We start from the raw sequence: 20,425 nt of genomic DNA, 5'->3' as shown, positions 1-20,425 counted from the left end.
GCACCGCTTTAACTCTTTTTCTGGCTCAAGGCTATGGAATTCTGGGACTTAGAGTTTCTCTGGGCCCCACAAAATACTCCAACTCCCAGAATTCCATAGCCTTGAGCCAGAAAAAGAGTTAAGCCTTGAGCTCTGGGCCCCACAACAAACTCCAACTCCTAGAATTCCATAGCCTTGAGCCAGAAAAAGAGTTAAGCCTTGAGCTCTGGGCCCCACAACAAACTCCAACTCCCAGAATTCCATAGTCTTTTAGCCTAGGCAATTAAAGCAGATACCTTGTTGGACTGCAAGACCCATCATCCTCAGACAGAAATGGGGGAATGGGAGTCGTAGTCCACAGAATGGTTAAAATGCTCTGTTCTGGAATGTAAACCATTTGGAAACGGCTCCTAACTTAAGATTTTAACCCAAATAAAAGGAAGCACTGCATAAACAGCTTGAGGACAGTGAAACGAAACATATATAGATAGAAAAATTGATCGATCGCTAACCCATGAGGGACAGAGACATACTCTAGGACACCCAACAAATCTACAAGGTGTAAGTGTTTAATTCCCAATGAAAATGGGATTTCTAGTTTTCTTTGTTCAAAATGCTATAAAAACTTGGTTCACTTTGAATTTGGGATCCCAGTTATTTGGATTAATTTATTTCTAGGGATAACAGCAGCAGCTAAAAATAAAATTGTGTCCTTTCCAATCGACTCCTTGGTCTCCCTGCTGATTTCTGGTTAAAATTCTGATTTTAAAATAATCAATAATCTATAATCTATAACACAGACACACAGAGCAGCCATCTTGGTTTTTAGTTAATGTGCCATTATGGGAGTGAAGCCTTGAGTGGAGTGGAACCAGTCCTTGGTGCAGAAAACTCACTTCCTGGGACTACAGTACCCAGAATCCCACAGTTCAAAAGGAGCCACCCATTGGCTTTATAAAAGCCTCCCTGAGGACTAGGAGCCTGTTGGGTGCTACCCTTCCTTCCTTGAGGATGGTGCCTTTGATGGAGGATGGGGTCTGCCTTCTGCCTCTTCTCCTTCTCCTCCTTTTGGGGACCCTTCAGGGGTGTCTCTGCAGGGCTGGCGCTTTTTGGGAGGCCTCCTTGCTCCACTGCGAGGAGCAAGGCATGCGCCTCCTTTTGAACCCAGGGCCAAGGGTCTCCTCCTCTGTAGTCAGGCTCCTGGGTAAGGCTGGAAGGCCTCCTCCGGGTATTATTGGGCCATTCAGAATTTAATGCTTTTTAATTGTATTTGCAGCTAAAGCTTACTTTAGAGGTGGCCTGGCTGTCTATGAACACCGACTCAAGGCTCCAGTCCTCCAGTGCCTTTACTCAGGAGCAAGGCCCTGTTGGTTTTATCTCCTTCTTCTTTTTTGCAAACTTTGCCCTTCTTCTTACATTTCTCTGGAAGACTGCAAGGCATTGCTAATGAGGAAGGTCACTCAGCAGCACAGCTCAGCAGTTCTTAAAATCCCCCTTTTTCTGCTACCTTTTCTGTTCTGCCTACTATATTTACTTTGAAAATAGCTCAGCATAAAAGCCAAAAAGGTCTCCTTTGCACTGAAAGGTTTCAAAAGCATTTTCATAAGGGTGAAGGATAGCCGTCTGGCATGTCTTCCTTTTGAAGCACCTGCAGGGCCTTACTACTTCTTTATTTTTTAATTGCTAATACCTGAATTTGGGGTTTCTGCAAATGTATTCAAAGTGGTATATTTTAAGTCCCTTCTCTGCAAAGACTGGGGCCTGAGCCTAGACCTGACCCATGATATGGCTGGTTCCCACCTTAATGAAACTGATGCTAAAAGCCCCTCGCAAGGATGCGACGATAGTGTGGTTCAGTGGTTAGAGTCCCTGTTGAGTTACAAGGCTCCCCGGGAATCCTTTCCCTCTTCCTGCAACTGGGACAATGGGGACAATGGCAATGCTGGCTGGGGCTGATGGGAGTTGCCATTCAGAAGGTGAAGGCTCCTGAGCAAAGTCTTCTTAAGGTGCATGAAAGGTGTGTGACCTGGTTGTGGGTGGAATTGTTTTGGGCATTTCAGACTCATTTTCCTCCCTCCCATCTTCTCTCTGGCTTCCCAAAGACCCCCAGGGCAAGCTCCATCTCCTGAAGAATGACTCCGCCTGTGGTACTTGGGTGGCCCCTGGCCCCAAGGGCTCCATGGTGGCAACGGTGGCCTTCGCTGGGTGCTACGTCAAGACGCAGGTGAGGTTTTCACTGGTGCAAGGAGGCGAGGAGGGGACATCTCACCATTGTGAATCCCTCTTTGTCCCTGGAGCACAGGAAAAGTGGCCTTGGAGGGACTGTCACTCACAGAATCCCCCCCATGCCCCATCAGAATTATGGGAGTTGTAGTCCCCCCAGATATACCCAATGTTGTTTTTAGTGTGTGTGTTCACTGATGCGGTAGAGATTAAGATATACAAAGCATCAGTAACACACACACATTCACATACTAAAAAATATAAAATGATCCAAACATCTAGGCTTCTGCCTTCTCCAGTTGCTAAAGATGAAACTGAGCTGCATCCACGTCAGTTCTTAGGATCCTGCCCTTCCCAGGAGGCTCAGGCAACAGCAAGCTGCTGCAGCCTATCCTTCCTTGCTAAAAGCATTTGCCATCTTGACTGCACTCCCTTGGCCACACAGGTCCCAGTTTCCATCTGTGAAATGGTGAAGGGAATGGGAAAAGCCCAGCCCTTGGTGTGGAAGCTGTAGTTGTTGACTTGCATTCCACAGGATGGGGCCTACCACACAACCGTCCATATTGAAGGCCTGGGGGCAGATGGTCGGATGACATCCTACAAAGAGGAGCTGAGGTGCCCAGAGCCACTTCTAGGTATGTTTGATGCTTTGCCTCTTTTCTTGTATCTTTCCGCATGTTTAAAGATGGCTGTCACCTCTCAGTCACCTCTTTCCAAGCAGTGGCCCGTGGCTCCTATCAGTGGCTGGCTCTGAAGGCTTTTTGGTGGCCTAGACCCTGCCACCCCAGTGCTGAGGGGCTGTGATATCACAATGGGGGTGATGCGCGTGCAAGGGAGCTTCTGCCTAGCCCAGGAGAGCTTTATGGACCCACTGACCTTTCTGGGGGGATGAGGAAAGGAGGAGAGCAGAGTTATGCCTGCCACGCTATGTCCACTATGTTCTCCTTACACTCCGTGGCAACTCTCTTGGTGGTTCTGTCCTCTTATGGGATCCTCACCGTTGCTGTGAAGAGGAGGGACAGTGGCAACTGGGGGATGCATCAAAACCAGACATCATTCTTCTGGAGTAAGTTTGCCAGAATTTATAGCTATAAAATTGAGGGTGTCCAAAAAGAAGGGACGGACCTTTAAAAACAAAAATAGCTTGGGAGCCTTAAGTTTGCATTATTAAAATATGGAATTAAAATACAGTACCTGGTTAAATTAAAAATGCAAGTTAAAAAGACAGAGTCATTAAAAACAGTTCGGTGCAAAAGAATACTTTAAAAAGCCTTCTGTTTTAAAAGCCTGGCAGGTATTGACAGGTGCCCACCTCTGCCAACCCTCTGGCATCAGCCGCAAGCTCTCCTGTGGCCCTTTCTGCTTGGGTTTGCAAGGAACTTAGTCACAACTGTCAACCCCAACAGCCAGACCCCATATTATGGGGTAGGAATAGGGCTGCCAATTGAGGGTTTTCCCATTTACTGAGATTTCTTGGCCAAAACTTGAGCGTTAGGGATGTCCTCTGGTGGTGCCAGCCAATCTTATGCATAATGTATTGGCCACATTGGCTCACAGCTTGTCATTCAAACACACGCAGACAATATTTTCTGGTTTTCAATTTAAAACAGAAGCCTTTTCTGAATCACAGATCAAGGTGAAATGAGGGGTTTATTGCTTCTCGCCTACCTAAGTAGACAAGATAAAAAATATTTAATCTAGTTTACTTGCTTCTTGACAGAAGGTGGGTGCAGAGCAGAGGGTGAGCCCTGGCACCACAACAACTGAGAATGAAGGAAGAAGCTAACTGTGTAAATGCAGAGACACACACAACACTCCTGCCCTTGCAATTTGCAGCAAGAAATCCATGAAGTGCTCTCCTTAATGAGTTGGAGATTTGCACCCAGCCCATTTCTCTTGCTCAGCCCACCAGAACTGCAGCATTTTCATCCCAGTCTCCTGCCTGGAGATGACCCATACAAGCTGGAGACTCTGGGCCAGGGCAGGTCTAGAAAGCTTTTTATTTTCAAAGTCCCAGTGAGGCTGGGAGAGGTGCAGCGTGAGAAGGCATCTGTTTGCCTTGGCAGTTGAGCCCGATCGTGGCTGGAAGACGGTGGCTGCAGGTGGGGGGTTGGTTGCAAAATGCACAAAACGGCCAAAAATGTTGTGCGTTGGAAATGTGGCATTGCGTCCTCATTGCAAAACAAGGCTGCTTTCTGAAGGAGGGTGTATGTGTAGGAATTGTCTGCTCCAGGGAGACAAAGCTCCCTTAATGGCACGTGTATGTATAGCTCCATGTGGAGAAGCCCCATTCTCTGTGGGTCATGCCCCAATTGCTGTTCAGCCTCAGTTATTGGCAGTTTGCTGGCCAGCGGTGTTCCTTGATCAATCGCAGGGTCAGATGATCAATGGGTGCAGCAGCTCCAGGCCCCCACTTCAATTGGGGACCCAGCAGCCATTTCAGCAGCTGCAGATCCTCACAGACAGTTTTGGAGGTTGCTTCACTCCACACATAAAAAATGCCGGGTTTTCTAAAATCTGATTTCAAACCTTTGCTTTGACTAGGCTTTGAAACAATGTTATTTACCTGTCATACATTACTCCAGGAGCCCTGAGAGCTTAAATGGGTACTTTTAACAAATATAAGGCTGAGTAAACAGGGTAAATAATAATTAGGTTCCCTGCAGCGTGAAAAAGGGAAGCAAACAAAATAAGAGTAAGCCAGGAAGGAGTGTGCAAGTGCATGGCTTTAGGAGGGAGTGTGGATGTTGTCTCTCTGACCGGCTGCCTTTTCTCTCTCTTTCCAGCCCTGGACCCACCCGGCCTCAGTCTCTGCTCGGCCATCCCACCTTCAGACCGACTCCCCTGCAGTGCTGGCAGCCTCCGTCCGGTCAGCTCCACGGAGTGTGCAGAACTGGGCTGCTGCTACAACCCCCGGGACCGGCTGGCTCCCTGTTTCTATGCCCACAAAGGTGAAGGAAGGAGCCCTGGAGGACTCCCCCCTCAAAGGAAGCAAACCTTTTCCACAAGGCAGTGCCCTCCTCCCATGTGCGGATGGATGGGGGCTTCCATGCCTTACTTCTGTTCCCTAAAAGGGAGGAATGACCTGGCTGTGGAAAGTCATAGTCCTTGCCAGGGTTGTAGTGAAGCTGAGACTACACAGGACTCAAGCACTACAACTTGGACCAGGCCACAGCCTGGTAACGCTGTCTCCTTCTCCTTTCTGAGCTTAGCAGCAATTTTAACAGCAGTTGAAAGAAAAGTCATTCCCTTCCTGCCCTTGCCAGAACAAATTTTGCAAGCTTTTCCTGTTACAGGGGAAATTTTGTGGTAGCATGAGACATTAAGGGCCATTAGGTTGACAAAAAGACTCATTTGTTCTACACTTCTGGGGGATTTGATTTGCATTTTGCATAGCCTCCATAAATCCCAGTTTTGGGGGAAAGCTGGTAGGGTATGATCATGATGATGAGAACAACAACTAGATTCCGAGACACACCCCAAGCTGAGCCAAGGTATGATGGGTTAAGTATGCATATTGAGGATCAGGATTTGGGGAGCACTCTTTTGTTCTGCAACTCAAAGCATCTACCTGCTAGGATGGTTAACTCAAAGCATCTTCCAGCTGGGGGATTCTGGGGACTGTAATCCAGAAAGTTACTTCTTCTAGGAAAAGGCCAGTGTGGAATTAGCTCAGTCTCTGACGTTTAAAATCTAGACTTTTGTCTCTCTTCCTCTGACAGTGACAGTCCGCTGCACCCCAGATGGCATGTTCTCCATTGCAGTCTCCAAGAACACCACTCACCCCCCTCTCAGCTTAGATTCGGTGCGCCTCCTGAGCAGCCAAGGGGCCGCCTGTGGCCCTGTGGCCAAGAACAACATGTTTGTCGTCTTCCAGTTTCCTCTGTCTGCCTGCGGGACGACTGCCAAGGTGAGGGGCTGGGTGTTAAGAGAGAGCCTCCCCCCAACACACTCGCACCCCTGGCCCAAACACCTGCCCCCAATGGCTCATTCCCATTCCACAGCCGCATGATTTGGGCACACAGGCATGGGCCAAGCTGTGTGTTTGGGCTAGGGCCCAGGCCCACAACCCTCCTATGGCCCACACATACATTCCCACCCCCTGACACAGAGGCCAAAAGCTGGGTCTCAACATTGTGAAGTGCCCCATCTCTTGAAAGATCCACAATGGACACAGCAGCCCCTGTGGAAACTTAAAAGGTGCTTCAGCATGGTTTGGCTCATTGCATTTGCCTAGCTAATCCCTGAGGTATTCTTGCCTGAATTTTTCTTGTTAATATAATTATTATAATATCCACATATCACATCGGGGAGGGGGGGAGATAAGACAGATTCGGACTAAATGCTGGGAAGAACTTCCTAGGGGTCAGAACAGTTCATCTGGGGGATTGGCTACCCTCGGACAGCAGTGGGCCCCCCTTAGCTGGAGGGTTCTAAACTGCATCAGAGGGTTGAACTGGATAGCCCTTGGGGACCCCTTCCAACCCAGACATTTTGTTATTCAGACCTGACAACAGCCAGTGGGATGCAGCTGGGAAAAGGCAGCACTCAAATTCACAGAAAAACCTAAATGCCCCAGCTATTCTTCTCTGTTTAAGGAAACTGGAAGCGAGCATGTTTATGAGAACGAGCTCTTGGCAGTCCAGCAAGTCCTTACATCCAGACTGGGATCCATCACCCGCGACAGTGCCTTCAGGTAATGGAGCATGGACATGGTGGGCCTCTGGAGATGGGGAGGAACCCTGAAAGTCTCCTCTTGGAGCAAAATGAACCTATCTCCCCTCCAGGCTGACCATCCGATGTAGCTACTCAGCTGAGGAGTCCCTCCCGGCCAGCGTCCTGGTGGCTCCTCCTCCTCCCCTGGCCCCTGTGGCCCAACAAGGGCCTCTTGCCCTGGAGATGAGGATCGCCCGTGGTGAGTCAGTCGCATGGCTTGCAGATGGGAAGCCATGCAGATGGGACCCCTGCAGAAAAGATCCCTAGTGCTAGATCTGGGGTTTGCAAAAGCCCACCACCACTGCCTTCCTCCGCTGGAAAGGGAGAAACGGAGAAGCAGCATGGTTCTGGTAGTCCCAGGCAGGCAAAACAAAGCAATTGTGGGCTGGGTGAGATCCTCTCCACCATCGCGACAACCTTGTAACAGGCTCAGTTGCACTGATCCAGATCAGAGGAGCCCACAAAGTCAGTTATGGTACTGGGTTGCTTTGCCAATCTCTAGGCCTGTGGTCCTGCCTTGAGCTTGGTATTCCAGGAGTGCTGGGAAGGAGGCCTGGAGCGATGCCAGGGATTGCCAGCAGACCCACATGCTGAATAAATGGGTGGGTCAGAGTCTTTCCCTCCCTTGCTTTCCATCCTAGTCATAACTGCCCCCTTTCACTCTTCAGACGAGAGTTACTCCTCCTACTTTACGGATGCAGACTACCCAGTGATGAAAGTCCTCCGTGACCCAGTTCACGTTGAAGTCCGTCTTCTTGGGAGGAGAGACCCGGTGCTGGTGCTGCTCCTGCATGAGTGTTGGGCCACCCCCAGCACCAACCCTTTGCAGAAACCCGAATGGCCACTCCTGGAGGCCGGGTCAGTGAGCAAGCGGGAGGACAGGTGGTCGGGCGCTTTTAAAATATCCCAGTTTCTTGTCCGTCCTTCTACTGTTATTTTCAGCTATTTTCAAGTGCTGCAAAACTGAGTTCAGAGTGCAAAAGTAGTTTGCATTCCAGCAGGGAGAAGAGAGTGGCAGAATCTCACCATTCCCAGGAGGCTCAGGCAAAAGCAAACTGCTGCAGCCTCTCCAGGCTTGTGTATTCTTCCTCTTTAATAACTTGAGTACACTCTGATGGTGCTTGGCCACACATTCCCCAGGTTTCATCTGTCAAATGTTGGACGGTATGAAATATGTGTTCGGTGCCAACAAGAATTCAGTTTGCCCCTTGCTCAACCCTGGTTTGTTAAGCTAAAATTAGATTTAGAAAACAATCAAAATATTAAAACATATGTAATTGAAATGCACACATACCAGCACAACAGTTTGCAATGCCTAGCACATTAATTGGTGGCCCTTCTACAATCAGTCATCAAACATCTGTACATTTAAGCCTCCTTGAAGCAATCTTCCAAAGGTAGAGAGCCACTGGTGCTGACAGCTGGTCAGTCTGCACCAGCTCTGCATCTGTGAATGCTAGACAGTTGCTTTTGTTTCTTTTCTCATTGTAATAGTGAAGACTATGCCTAAGTTGTGTAGTTTCCTGGTGGTCTACCAAATCTCACTACCAAATCTCTCCCCATCAGGTGCCCTTATAAAGGAGACAACTACCAGACCCAGCTGGTGCCCATTGGAGTGGACTCAGGGCTGGCCTTTCCATCGCACTACCAGCGCTTCGTTATCAGTACCTTCACTTTTGTGGACTCTGCCTCCCAGATGAAGCTCACCGGGCCGGTAAGAGCGGAGGGGAGGGTAGCGGTCCCGGGTTTTAGTCAGAGCTATCTAAGGAACAGGGGCAGTCAATTTTGGTGGGTTTGGAGAGGAGAAAAAGCCCCCCTCCACACCCCATCCCCAAACTGAAGTGTCCAGAAGTTCATTTCTGGTTTAAACAAGACCATTAGAAATAAGAGAGACACTGCCTCTTTACTGCTTAGAAAGAGAATCACTACTCCTGGAAGTAGCAAACCATTAATACTTGAAAATCAGTCTGGAAAGGGGTCTTGCAGCACTGAAAGAAAGCAGTTGGTAGCACGAGCTTTTGTACACTTTGAGTCTTCGTCCTGAAATGCATCTTTGTATGTTGTTGTAATTTTTGTAGGGGCATATACGAGAAGGAAGAGTCTAATATTGGTACAAAAAAGGAGATAGTCTACATGTGCATCATCTGAGTGCAGGCATCCCTCTGTGAACCAGGCAGGCGTTTTTCTGAACATGATTGCTTTGATAGGAAATTTGCTAGCAGAGGGAGAAATAATATACATATCCCTTCTCATGCTTTAATTCCACAAGATTGAGTTAAATCTTCTGCAGCTCCAGTGTCTTCTTTCCCTCCCAACCCAGGTCTACTTCCATTGCAGCGTCTCGGCTTGTGCGCCATCTAGACTGGAGGCCTGTAGCATCCGATGCGAGGTGCCAACGCTGCCCCGAGGGAGAAGTGAGTCCTCTCTGGGGGTCTCTGGGGGTCTAGGGTGGGGGTTCAGCCCCAGTTTTAAGCAGGGAGTGGTTTCTGTTTCACTGGGGGTAGTGGATCTGAATTCAGATTCAGCCAAGACTTTAAAGGAAGCTGTGTCAGATGCCAGGGCCCATCCCTCCATTCCTTTGAAAGAGAATGCCTTTAAAACCCATTGGGGATCCACCACTAATGGGTGTTGTAGTCTCAACATGTCTGCTAGGTGTCAGCTTGTGATGGGAAAAAACTGATTTAAGACTCCTCCTGCCCCTCACCTTGGCTTTTTGAGGGGGTCTGGAGTGCCAACCTGCTAATGCCTCCCCTTCTCTTTTCCTGCCCTCCAGGACAGCGAGGAGTGGCACAAAGGCACCGTCCAGCCCTACAAAAGCTGCAGACGCTGGTGACCTCGGAGGGGGCTGTGGACTTCCTGAGTGATGCTGTGGAGGTCTCCTACTCAGAAAGTAAGGATGGTAGAGGGGGGGACTGTGGGTGGGCTTCGTTCATGGAATCTGAGCGCTGGAAGGGTGAACCCAGTGGTCCTCCAGTCCAGCCTCCTCCTGATGCTATGAAACCCATTGCTTAAGGGCCCCCAGAAGGTGGCCATCTGATCTCTGTTTGAAAGCCTCCAAGGAAGAAAAGAGTCCCCCACTTTCCAAGGCAAAACCAGAGTGGGATTTCAGGGTTGGAAAGCGTTACCACTGGTCATTTAGTCCAGTCCCTGTCCCTTTGGGGAGAGGTGGGTGCTGAAACTCTGCTTACGAACTTGTTCCCAGCAAGGGGAGAGCCAGCGCCAACACCTTCCAAGGAAAAGCTGGAACAGAACCCTAGAAGTTCAGAGTCAGTTGGGAAGGGTATTCTAAGGGCCATCGTACAACCCACCGCTTGCTGCCAGGGCAGGGAATTGGCTGGATGCAAGCTCTGTGGCGCAGAGACCTTGCCTCTTCCAAAGCATCTACTGAACCCAGGACCCTCTCGCACCCTTCCCTCACACTCTTTCTTTTCTCCCTCCATAGGATCCAGACCGCTCCTAGAGGGTGGCCTTCGGTGGGACGGCGCATTGTCGCTTGTTGTTGGGATAGTGACCGTGCTCTCCGTAGCCACCATGACTGCCGTGGCCCTCAAGAGACACTGGGGGATCGGGCCGGAGGGAGGGCAGGCCCCTTCCTCTACCTAAGGACATTAAACGGTGGCAAACCTCACGCTGCTTCTTTGTGGCTTTTTGCAATGGTTGGGATATATTAGTAACAGACAAAAAGAACACCACAAAAAGAAAAGAAACAAACACACACACACACACAAAAGAAAACCAGTTACATGTTCTTGTTGTGTGCCTCCAAGTCATTTTTTACTTATGTCGACCCTAAGGGGAATCTATCATAAGGTTTTCTTGGCAGTTTCTTCAGGGGGAGTTTACTATGGCCTTCCTCTGGGCTGAGAGAGTGTGACTTGGCCAAGGTCACTCTGGGTTTTTGTGCTCAAGTGAGGAACCAAACCCTGGTCTCCGGAGCCATAGTCTCAAACCACTCCACCACACTATGCCTCATGTTGCAATTCCTCACGCTTTCCTGTTTTTCTTAAATTCAATAATGACTTAATAAAAATTATAAATTTGTTCTTACATTAAAAATGAATATCCATATTCCATTACCACACCAACATTTCCAACCAAAATTTAATAGCATGATGGCCTAACCCTTGGTATGAGGTAATTAAGAAGCTTTTCATATTTTTACAATTAACTTTACATTTATTACCTTATCTTTGGTCCTCTCTAAACTATTCCCCAATCTGGTTTCCTATTCAATCTTTATACTACATAATTCAAATAAAATACATTGATTTTAGACCATTTAATATAAGGCTGAAGAGAAAAATCTCATTCAAAATAGGTAAGCACTGACTTTCCCCATTTGTTTTCCCATAATAGGATCCCATCTTCCTGTTCGCACACTGTTCAGTAGTTTTATCATTTAGCAAATTTGTCAGTATAGCCATCCCAGCCATATTGTATAACTTTATTAATCATCTTCCATTGGAATTTCCATGTTTTTCCTTTTTTATGTGTAGATTAACCAGGTCACTGTTTTCATGTATAACAAAATTTTCCAATATTTTTTTTCCTATTTGTTTAGCAGGTATAATTCAGGAACCACTGGATATTAGATTTTTAGTGTGTATCCATTTCCCAAACTACTTTGTGGGAAAATACGCCTTTTTTCTCCTCATACTTCCAAGAAGTCTTGCGTTTTTGGAAGCCCGGAATTTCCCAAGTTGGGACGGTTGTTAAACAAGTGTTTAATTTTCCCCTCAGGACTGTAGAGAAATCTTTTCTGAACTACAATTTCCAGTATCCCTAGTCCGCAATTTTCTGAGGTGCCATTGACAAGCCCTTTTCCCGCTTTCCCCCCCAAAGCTCTAGACAAGTCGGGACAGTTGTTAAACAAATTTTCTCCCTCAGGACTGTGTTTTTCCCCTCAGGACTGTGGAGAAATCTTTTTTGAACTACAGTTTCCAGCATCCCCAGTCAGCAATGCTGTAGTGCAGACAAGAAACTTTGCCTAGCTTTAGCCAGACCTACAAGAACTGGGCAGATGCTGAGCTCTGAGTGTGGATGCTGTCCCTCTTAGCAAGGCTTTTTTGGCTGAAGAGTGAGGTGGAAATACCTGTAAATAAATATATGCACTTTTATACACCTTTTAAAAATTCAATAAAAATCATTAAAAAATAAATACATAATGCTTAGAGTGCATCTTCCGTTGGTCTTGGTCTGGGTTCCGGAGCAGACAGATTTTGCTCCAAAGCTGTGTTTCATAACCCTAAAATAAACACACACACACACACACAAGCATTGCCCTGTTTTGTTTTTTATTGTTACCCTTTCTCTTTTCTCCCATACCAAGCTGTGCCTGGAACATGGCAGACAATATTGTGAGCAGATGGGTTTTAACAATCCAGATTCTCAACGGCCATCAATTAGTTGGACAAGTCCAGGACACAACTGGGCTTCGTTGTCTGAGAGAGACAAAATAATAATAAATAATAATAAAATAAATAAATAAAAATAATAAAATATAAATTGCTGCAGCGATCAAGGCGGCTTACATGACTAGAATATATTAGAATAATACATACTCTCAATAAATAAATTGACCCCCCCCCCTTTAAAACAGGATTAAATACAATACAGTTTAAAAATTCAACCTGTTAAAATGACAGCAATTTTCTAGTAGAGGCAGTGGTTATATAAAGCAGGGAGAGTACAGATATTAGATTGAACTGATTTCTGGGAAGGCCTGGAAGGATGCAGGAGACACAAGGTGAAGCAGCTCTTCTTCATGCAGTTCCTTGCCTTCTTCTAGGATTTTTAAGATTTGTTTTCATTATACTGCTCCTCTTCGCATCAGTTCACAAAAATAAGAAATGTATGTGTCAAATATTCCATTATACTGCCCTTCCTCTTTAGACTAGTGAGTCGGCCTTCCACATTTAAAACGCCAGAGAATGTGGAGGGCCCACTGTAGTTCATAAAACATAAACACTAGTGTGTGTGTGTGTATAATCACATTGCTCCCACTTTCGGTGCCATGGCTCCCTCCTGCAGAAACCTGGGATGTGTAATTTGGAGAGCGCCATGGTTCAGGGGAATGGACTAGCCTGTGTACTTTGTTCCCAGTTTATGGCAATTCACCTTAGAGAGCCAGCATGGCGTAATGGTTTGAATACTATGACTGGAGAGGAATAGGGTTCGAATCCCAGCTCAACCATGAAACCTGCTGGCTGACCCTGAGCAAGTCACACTCTCTCAGGTGAAGCCAATGGCAAACTCCTTCTGAAGAAAGTTGCCAAGCAAACCCCATGATAGGTTTGCTTTAGGGCCGTGATGGAGAACCTTTTAGAGACTGAGTGCCCAAACTGCAACCCAAACCCCACTTATTGATCACAAAGTGCCATGTCCCTCTGGCTTTCCAGTCACAAATTCTGTGGTGGGGTGACGGGGCACGTGCCCATGGAGAGGGCTGTGAGTGCCACCTTTGGCACGTGCACCAGAGGTTCACCACCACCACTGGGTCTCCATAAGTCAGAAACAAGGAACTGGGTTACCTGTGCAAAGGTGGAGGCCCCCTTTGCCCTCATCTGGGCTTCCCAGCGAAGGCCTCCCTTCCCAAAATGTCCATCGCCACCACCCCTGCGCTCCTCGACCCTCCTCACAAGCACTTGAGGATGTAGACGCTGCAGGACGTCCCTCGCGGGCAGTTGCAGAGCCGGCCAAAGCGGGCACCCTTCCGCACGGCACACGGCTCCCCGGCATCGCACTGCAAAGCCCATCAGGAGAGAGGGAGCAAAAGTTATGGCCTGTCCATGGAACCTCCAACAGCCTCTAAAAGATGGAAAGTAGGCCACAAGTGGCCAAGCCACATCCGCAGCTGGCCAAAAGGAGGAGCAAGGATACCCAGCACTACTAACCATAGAAACCTTGTGATTTATGGGCTACATTTAGGAAGGGCAAGACTTTGCCTCTTCCTCTCCTGCTGAATTAACTGTGAAGTATAAAGTGATTTTGCAGTCTGAACTCAGTCTGCAGCAACTGAGAGCAAGAGGAAAACAAGGAGGAGGGAAATGGGGCATTTTAAAAGTAGTTGGCAAAGTGGGTGGCAGAGGATTGACAAGGGCTGTAGGAGGGTTTGTGCTTACCGAGGGCACCCAGCTGAATTTTTTCTCAATGGTCAGCAGCAGGCCATTCCTCAGCTTTTCCAAGACCTCCTTCAGGACTTCAATCTGCAAATCCAACACCCATCATCCCCACCAACGTAATCATCATCCACTTAAAAAGACAGCAGATAGCAGACACGATAACAGCCAGCTAAAAGCAAGAGCTCTGAACAGAGAATAGAAAGAACGCCGTGTTCCCTCCACCCCCTTCACCCAGTTACAGTAGTTGGGGGTGATAGGAGATGTAGTCCAACTCATCTGATGCCACAGCAAAGAGGAAAAGGGAAAGGGTGGTACTGGATGCAAACAAATTACATTGGTGACTATTATAGACCAATTTATTTTTTCGCTGCTTTGGCAAGGTTTTTGCCTCCTTGCAAAATTGTGTGTAGCCCCACAAAGACCCAACACACTCTCTGCCAAAGACATGCATGCTCTAGAAATCCCTTGGTCTTAAAGGAGATACCAGTGCCCTTTGGCCATCCTTTGGGGGCACCCAAAATCACTTTTTTGTCTCACAGCAGAACTCACCCTAGAAAAAACAGGTTGCTTTTATGTATTTATTTTAAATTTCACTCCTCCACCACCACCATTTTGCAACTCTCCACTCATGTTGCCCTGCCCTTTTCTTACCCTTTCTTTCTCCTTTTGCCTTCCATCTCCTTTTGCCTCGCCTGCACCCCATATCTCTGCAGATTCCTCGCAGACCCCCAAAAGGAAGAGGAGGAAGAGGAGGGGGTACCCGAAGCAGAGAGACTTGAACCCAGAGCCAGCCATGGTCCCTGGAAGGACGGTTGTGCCAAGTGGGTGGCAAGGCAGCTCTGGGGGCCCTTATTATACCTGCTTCTCCCTTTGCAAAAGCGTGATTGGCAGGGAGCTGCAGGCGTGTGCCTGCTATGGTTCTGCAGTCTGGGGGAGGACATCGCTTCTGATGTCCATCCGGAAGCCATGCCATTTGTCATGATGAATTTTTCAGAAACTCCTGTTGACACACGGCAAGGATTTCAGCTGCCAAGCTCTTGCGTGCCTTCCTCCTCCTCCAACCCCATAGATCCCAGAGGGGCTGAGCGTGGGGGACGTCGATGTCCATTTCCCTCCAGGCCCCTGTCCTGCGTCACGCCTGCGGCCATGATGGGTCACCCAATATCTTAAAGCAAACATTCACTCAGAGTCCGAGTCAGAAAGCAAAGGCCCCCAGGGAAAAGGGAGCGTTGTGATGATGGAGACACTGTGGGTTGCATTATGGCATTGAGATGTGGTTTGGCACAACTGAGATGGAAGGTGTGGCATGAGCTTCCCACAAAGAAATATCCTGAGATTGGTATCATTGGTGTTTTTATCTGTATTGTTGTTAGGAGCTTTCAGGTCAGTTCCTACTTCTAGGATCTTCTTGGCCAGACGGAGAGCAAGGGTCATCCTTCACTGAGACCAAACAGGCGGCTGGGTGGATTTTGGACAGTCCTTCAATGTTTACAAAAGTTGTGCGGGGAAATGATGTGTCTTTTGAATCCTGGAGTTAACCAAGTGGGAGGATTTAATCCCAGGGAGGCTTAGCAGCTGGAGATAAGTCACAGAGCCATTGGCAGAGGAGAGCCAGCCCTTGAGCCACTTAAGCCTCCTTTAACCAGGAGATCCAGGAACATGACTCAGATACTGAACCAGGGCAATTGTCAAGGTGTGCAAGGGATGTCCCAGGGGTCTGTCATGGCTTCAGACCCAGAGGCCAAGAGCCGTGGGGAACATCATAATTGGCTGAAGATCCCCGGCCAGGACCCAAATGCAAAGCCTCCACATCTTCAGGAATGGTTCTGCAGAAAAGGGAGGGATGTGACACATACAGGAGCAAGGCAGGCAACAATTTGCAATATGCAAAAGTTTAAAATGTAACTGAACTATAAATAAAATTAAGAGCATAAACCATCAGTGGGCAATGCTGGGCATTGTGCCTAAGCCTGTTCCCTTTATGCAGTCAGTCATTCTCTCAGTCTCTTGCTTTTTGAACCCACAGTACTGAGCTCTGAGTCGTCTCCAAATTGGGTTAAAGCTAAGCGAGAGAGGATGGCACAGGCCAGCCGTGTTTTATTTTCCAGCTGCTTCTCCAAGACCATGCCATGCCATTTGTCATGATGAATTTTTCAGAAACTCATTTTTCAGACCAGGGACATCCCCAGAGAGCCACAGCCCTGAGTCACACTGTTTGCAGAGACTCTGTGGATTCAGGAGATGAAAAGGAAACAGAGCCATCTTTGCTCAGCCCACTAGAAAAGGATTGAGAGGAAAACCAAGGGGCATGCGTATGTGTCTGAGACACAATTTCCCACACCAGCCTTGCTTTGGCATGACGGCTGGGCAACCTCTTTCAGCCCAAGGGCCACTTTCCACTTCATGGGGACCTGGGTCCAAAACACCAGCAGCTTCTTATCTTAAACTTCCAGTAACTGGGCCTTAAAGGTGGGATTTCACCCTCCTAGGAATCTTCTCTCTCTTTCCCTTCCAAAATAAGGCCCTTATTTGAATTTCAACAAAGTTAAGCATTTGATTAATCAGATTACTCTAAGCCTGATCTAAGCCATTTGCATCATCAGCCCAGCCAATCCTCCGTTCATCTCCTCCACGAGGTCAGGATGATGCAGAACTGAGCATGTTGTCACAAAGCAGCCTGGAGACCAAGAGTCTCGTCTCACTGGCATGCAAACTCTTGTGTTTTCACAAACCGTGGCCTCTGGTGTGGCATTTGAATCCACAGCTGGTCAACCCAAAGACAGGAGCCAGTGGAGGATATGGTTGTTTTAAAAGGCTTTGCTAGCAAGGAGATAGGTGACAAGACGAGCCAATAATGACCATCGAAAGTCATAATGCCCTGCCTGGTGCAACAAGGCTTTGGGGATTTGTGCCATGGCCCCTGTGAGGACACAGGAAAGGAGGAGAAAAGGTGGGTTGATGGTACCAATATTAATAATAATAATATCAATTTTTCATATAAATGGAGCTCCAAGGGCCATACACAGCCCACTTTGGTTTAATATAGATCCTGCTTTTCTCCCAGTGTGGGAGCAAAATAGATAAAAACAAAACAAAACCCTAGGACGGGGACAGACTTTTCAGATTTTGTTGGTGAACATTGGCTGAATGTTCCAAAACCCCAATGCAACCCCAAATGGCTTTTGTCCAGTTGTGGGCTGGTTGTCCAGTGGCACCCAGTTGTCCATTTCTGGAACCAAATGTCCAGCATGGGAAAGTCCCTCTTGTAAAATGTCTGTGGCACATTCTCTCTCCTCCTCTTCCTCAGGTGGCTCCATGGATTTCAAGGGACCAGACAGAATTGTGGAGTGTTGGAGATTTCTTTATGACATTCTCATCCAGGTGGCTATCATCACCATTGTGTTTTTCCTTATTTCTTTCTTTTTGTTTTCTTTTTTCTTTTTACAAATATATCATTATAAATACATACAATACATATTGTGAAACGCCATCATGTTTCTCACTTACTTCCAAATGGCCTCCAAGTCACCTCCTTCGCTCCACATTTCCACCTGGCAACCATCTGAGAACAAGTTTGTCTGGCATGTACCAAGAAAGAGAGTCCGGATGGACAATGGCTCTTTGGCCCTCACCATCTTCCTCTGGATCTGGTCCTTTGGTCAGCATCATCACCTGGAGAATTGCTCCAAAGCACTGGGGATCCCTAACTGCCACTTCACCGCTAACCGGACCTGGCACCCGAGGGCCGACGCCATTGTCACGCACCACAGGGGTGTTTGTAGGGCCCCTCGGCTGCTCCCTCAAGGCCAGAGACCATGGCTCCAGCACTGGACCTGGTTCAACATGGAGCCCTCCAGCCTCTCCCCAAACCTCACCTCCATGGACAGCCTCTTCAACCTCACCAGGACCTACAGGAGAGATTGGGACATCTTCCTCCCTTATAGGCAGCTCGGAGTCCTCGCCAAGTGCCATAAGCCAGCCATACCACTGAAGAGCAAGATGGTGGCCTGGGTGGTGAGCCACTGGAACCTAGGCTCCCACCTGGAGAAGTACTTCCAGGACCTGAGCAGGTACCTCCCTATAGACGGCCCCAACCAGACCCTCCCTGCTCCCAAAAGCTTCTCCATTTTATTCAAGTACAAGTTCTACCTGGCCTTTGAGGACTCTGTTCCTGAAAACTACATCACCATGCAGTTCTGGAGGAACACCTTAACCGCCCTGACCATGCCCATTGTCCAGGGGCCCCCTTGGAGGAACTACCAGCGTCATCTGCCCTCTAGGGCCTTCATTCACATTGATCACTTCCAGATGGCCAAGGACTTGGACCTCTTCTTGCACAAACTGGACAGGAGCCCCAACCAATACTGGCGTTGCTTCAGGTGGAGCTGGTGGCTGGAGCCCGTCCTGGAGTCCATCCTGGCCGCTCCGTTTCTGCAAAGCCTGCCATGTCCTGCAATGGAAAGCAGCCTTTCCAGATGGTGCCAGTGGTTCAAGTGGAGTGGAGGGAATTCTGTTTGCATGGAACAAAGGACATGCTCCGCTTAACCAGCTGCACTCTCCAAGAAGAGGCGGTCAGAGGGGTCAAGAGAGGTCCCTGGCTCTTACCTTGGACAGCTCAGATCTAAGGGCATGGGGACCAGTTTTATAATAAATAATTTCCCAGAGCACAAATAGATACTGCACCCATTTTTTAGAACCAGAAATGGACTCCTGGGCACTTGGGGGGGTTTGTTTTATGCTTTCTGTGTGGCCCCAGAAGGTCCCAAGGCAAGTGAGGGGCCCTTAGATTTGCAGCGGTTGGCCACTTTAACCATTGAGAAAGCTAAAGTGTTGAGGAGCAGCCCAAAGGGTTTTAACATATTCGCCAGATGGCAGTAATCTAGGGCAGAACATAGAAAAGTGACTTTTGGACTACAGCTCCCAAAATACCCAGCCTCACTGCAGGATTCTGGAAATTGTAGTGGCCCAGCAAGTAATTTCTCTGTGGGGAACTCCTTTGCATGTGCTGTGGACACACATTTCCTCCTCGTTTTTACAGCTTTTGGGAAACTGTACTTAGCCTTCCTTCCTTCCTTCCTTCCTTCCTTCCTTCCTTCACTCAGCTCTATCTAGAAAGGCTTTGATCTAATTTGGAAAAGCGGTATATAAATAAACATCATTATTATTATTATTATTATTATTAAAACTCTTGGAAGTTATTCTAAACTCCAAGTCCCAGAAGGCACAGCTTCTCAGATGATAGAGGTGCAGAGCAGAAGGATGGGATCTGGACCAAGCAAAGAGGAGGAGGAGGAGCAAAGGATGCTCTGCTTGTTGCTATAGCAACCTCCCAGATCCTCCCTCCCTCCCTCTAGTTGCCATGGCAACTAGAAAGCCGATGATGGGCTCACCTGCCCTCTGCACACCTGTTGGGGGAATGGGGGCAAAATGGGGCTGGGGGCATTAGGTTTTTCCTTCGGAAAGAGAAGATCAAGATCAAAATGGAAGCCATCTATTACAAAGAGGGATTGGAAAGACGGGCTTTAAAGGTTGCCTAGAAGAGGGCATGAGTTCCCTGGCTGCAAGCAATGATGCTGGGAAAGACAGAGGGCAGAAGGAGAGGAAGGCCAAAGCCTTCCATGGATGGATGTGGTCAGAGTTTGCAGGACCTGAGCAGAGCAGCAGAGGATCGGAGGGCCATGGAGATGCCTCATCCACAGGAGGGTCACCATGAGTCCAGCAGGTTGATCCAAGGATGGTCAGCAACAACACGAAGGTCCTGAGACATTCCTTCTTCCGCACAACAAGCTCCAGAAGCCTCTCCATTTGTCGCTTTGGCAGTCCTAATTGCTGAAGGACAGATAGAGAGAAGCAAGAGAGCAAGGTCCAAACGGATGCCAAGGAGAGAAAAGCAATTGCAACCTGCCTACCCTGGAGACCCCTTAAAAACAGCTCTGTCTGTGGCAGTTAAGGAAGAGCAAATGGGCCGACCGAAGACTGCAATGGTTCTTCAGCCATACTGGACGCTAAGGTTAGATGCTCCAGCCAAAGCTTGCAACGTGTCTCTCTCACACTTTAGTTGCTCTGAAGCTCTCACTGCAGTGTGTTATATTTTGCTTCATAGCTAAAACATGGCTACCCCTGGAAATAAATGCATTTTGGGGATTCAAACCCCTAACTTTCTAGAATCTAAAGACACATATTCCACGCTGGCCTGGAATATCACTCTGCAATAGTTGCACCTTGGAGAGAAATAAAGACGCCGGTGGCATTAGCCTTCATAGGGATAAGTTGGCTTCCTCACATGCATGGCTTCTGTCTGCAAAAGCCTCTGAACGGGCTGCAAGATCTCTTCCTTAGCCTTTGCCTGGAATCTTTTTGCTTTATCTTGAAATACCCAAATTAAG

General features: G+C 48.0%; 3 protein-coding genes across 3 annotated transcripts; 2 read left to right on the top strand and 1 right to left on the bottom strand.

Moving 5' to 3' along the window:
* The first annotated feature begins 990 nt into the window (after positions 1–990).
* Positions 991–10,521, top strand: LOC149308233 (zona pellucida sperm-binding protein 4-like). The gene is made up of 12 exons (XM_089536852.1): positions 991–1,183; positions 2,082–2,203; positions 2,738–2,837; positions 4,989–5,153; positions 5,925–6,112; positions 6,801–6,898; positions 6,990–7,117; positions 7,587–7,776; positions 8,485–8,632; positions 9,239–9,332; positions 9,692–9,808; positions 10,361–10,521. Exons 1-12 carry the CDS (start codon positions 991–993, stop codon positions 10,519–10,521), a joined length of 1,704 nt encoding a protein of 567 aa, XP_089392978.1.
* A 3,031-nt stretch (positions 10,522–13,552) lies between these two features.
* LOC149308232 (cocaine- and amphetamine-regulated transcript protein-like) lies at positions 13,553–14,834 on the bottom strand. Its single transcript, XM_089536851.1, has 3 exons — positions 14,691–14,834; positions 14,040–14,123; positions 13,553–13,660 (listed from the first exon to the last, which is right to left on the bottom strand). The coding sequence occupies exons 1-3, from the start codon at positions 14,832–14,834 to the stop codon at positions 13,553–13,555; spliced, it is 336 nt and encodes a 111-aa protein (XP_089392977.1).
* Positions 14,835–17,531: 2,697 nt separating this feature from the next.
* Positions 17,532–18,584, top strand: LOC149308231 (3-galactosyl-N-acetylglucosaminide 4-alpha-L-fucosyltransferase FUT3-like). The gene has a single exon (XM_089536850.1). It carries the CDS (start codon positions 17,532–17,534, stop codon positions 18,582–18,584), a length of 1,053 nt encoding a protein of 350 aa, XP_089392976.1.
* Positions 18,585–20,425: the final 1,841 nt, after the last annotated feature.

Source organism: Sceloporus occidentalis, unplaced genomic scaffold, assembly GCF_023333645.1.
Source record: "Sceloporus occidentalis isolate IW3139 unplaced genomic scaffold, rSceOcc1.0.p SCAF_8, whole genome shotgun sequence".
NCBI classification, from domain to species: Eukaryota; Metazoa; Chordata; class Lepidosauria; order Squamata; family Phrynosomatidae; genus Sceloporus; species Sceloporus occidentalis.
This window is presented reverse-complemented; position numbering and strand designations above follow the sequence as displayed.

Excerpts from the sequence above, each read along its gene's own strand:
- LOC149308233 (XM_089536852.1), top strand. The coding sequence starts at position 991 with ATGGTGCCTTTGATGGAGGATGGGGTCTGCCTTCTGCCTCTTCTCCTT. Across the intron at positions 7,118-7,586 it reads GGAGATGAGGATCGCCCGTG|ACGAGAGTTACTCCTCCTAC; the intron begins GTGAGTCAGTCG and ends TTCACTCTTCAG. Across the intron at positions 7,777-8,484 it reads TGGCCACTCCTGGAGGCCGG|GTGCCCTTATAAAGGAGACA; the intron begins GTCAGTGAGCAA and ends TCTCCCCATCAG.
- LOC149308232 (XM_089536851.1), bottom strand. The coding sequence starts at position 14,834 with ATGGCTGGCTCTGGGTTCAAGTCTCTCTGCTTCGGGTACCCCCTCCTC. Across the intron at positions 14,124-14,690 it reads GGCAAAAGGAGAAAGAAAGG|ATTGAAGTCCTGAAGGAGGT; the intron begins GTAAGAAAAGGG and ends TTGGATTTGCAG. Across the intron at positions 13,661-14,039 it reads AATTCAGCTGGGTGCCCTCG|TGCGATGCCGGGGAGCCGTG; the intron begins GTAAGCACAAAC and ends TGGGCTTTGCAG.
- LOC149308231 (XM_089536850.1), top strand. The coding sequence starts at position 17,532 with ATGTTTCTCACTTACTTCCAAATGGCCTCCAAGTCACCTCCTTCGCTC.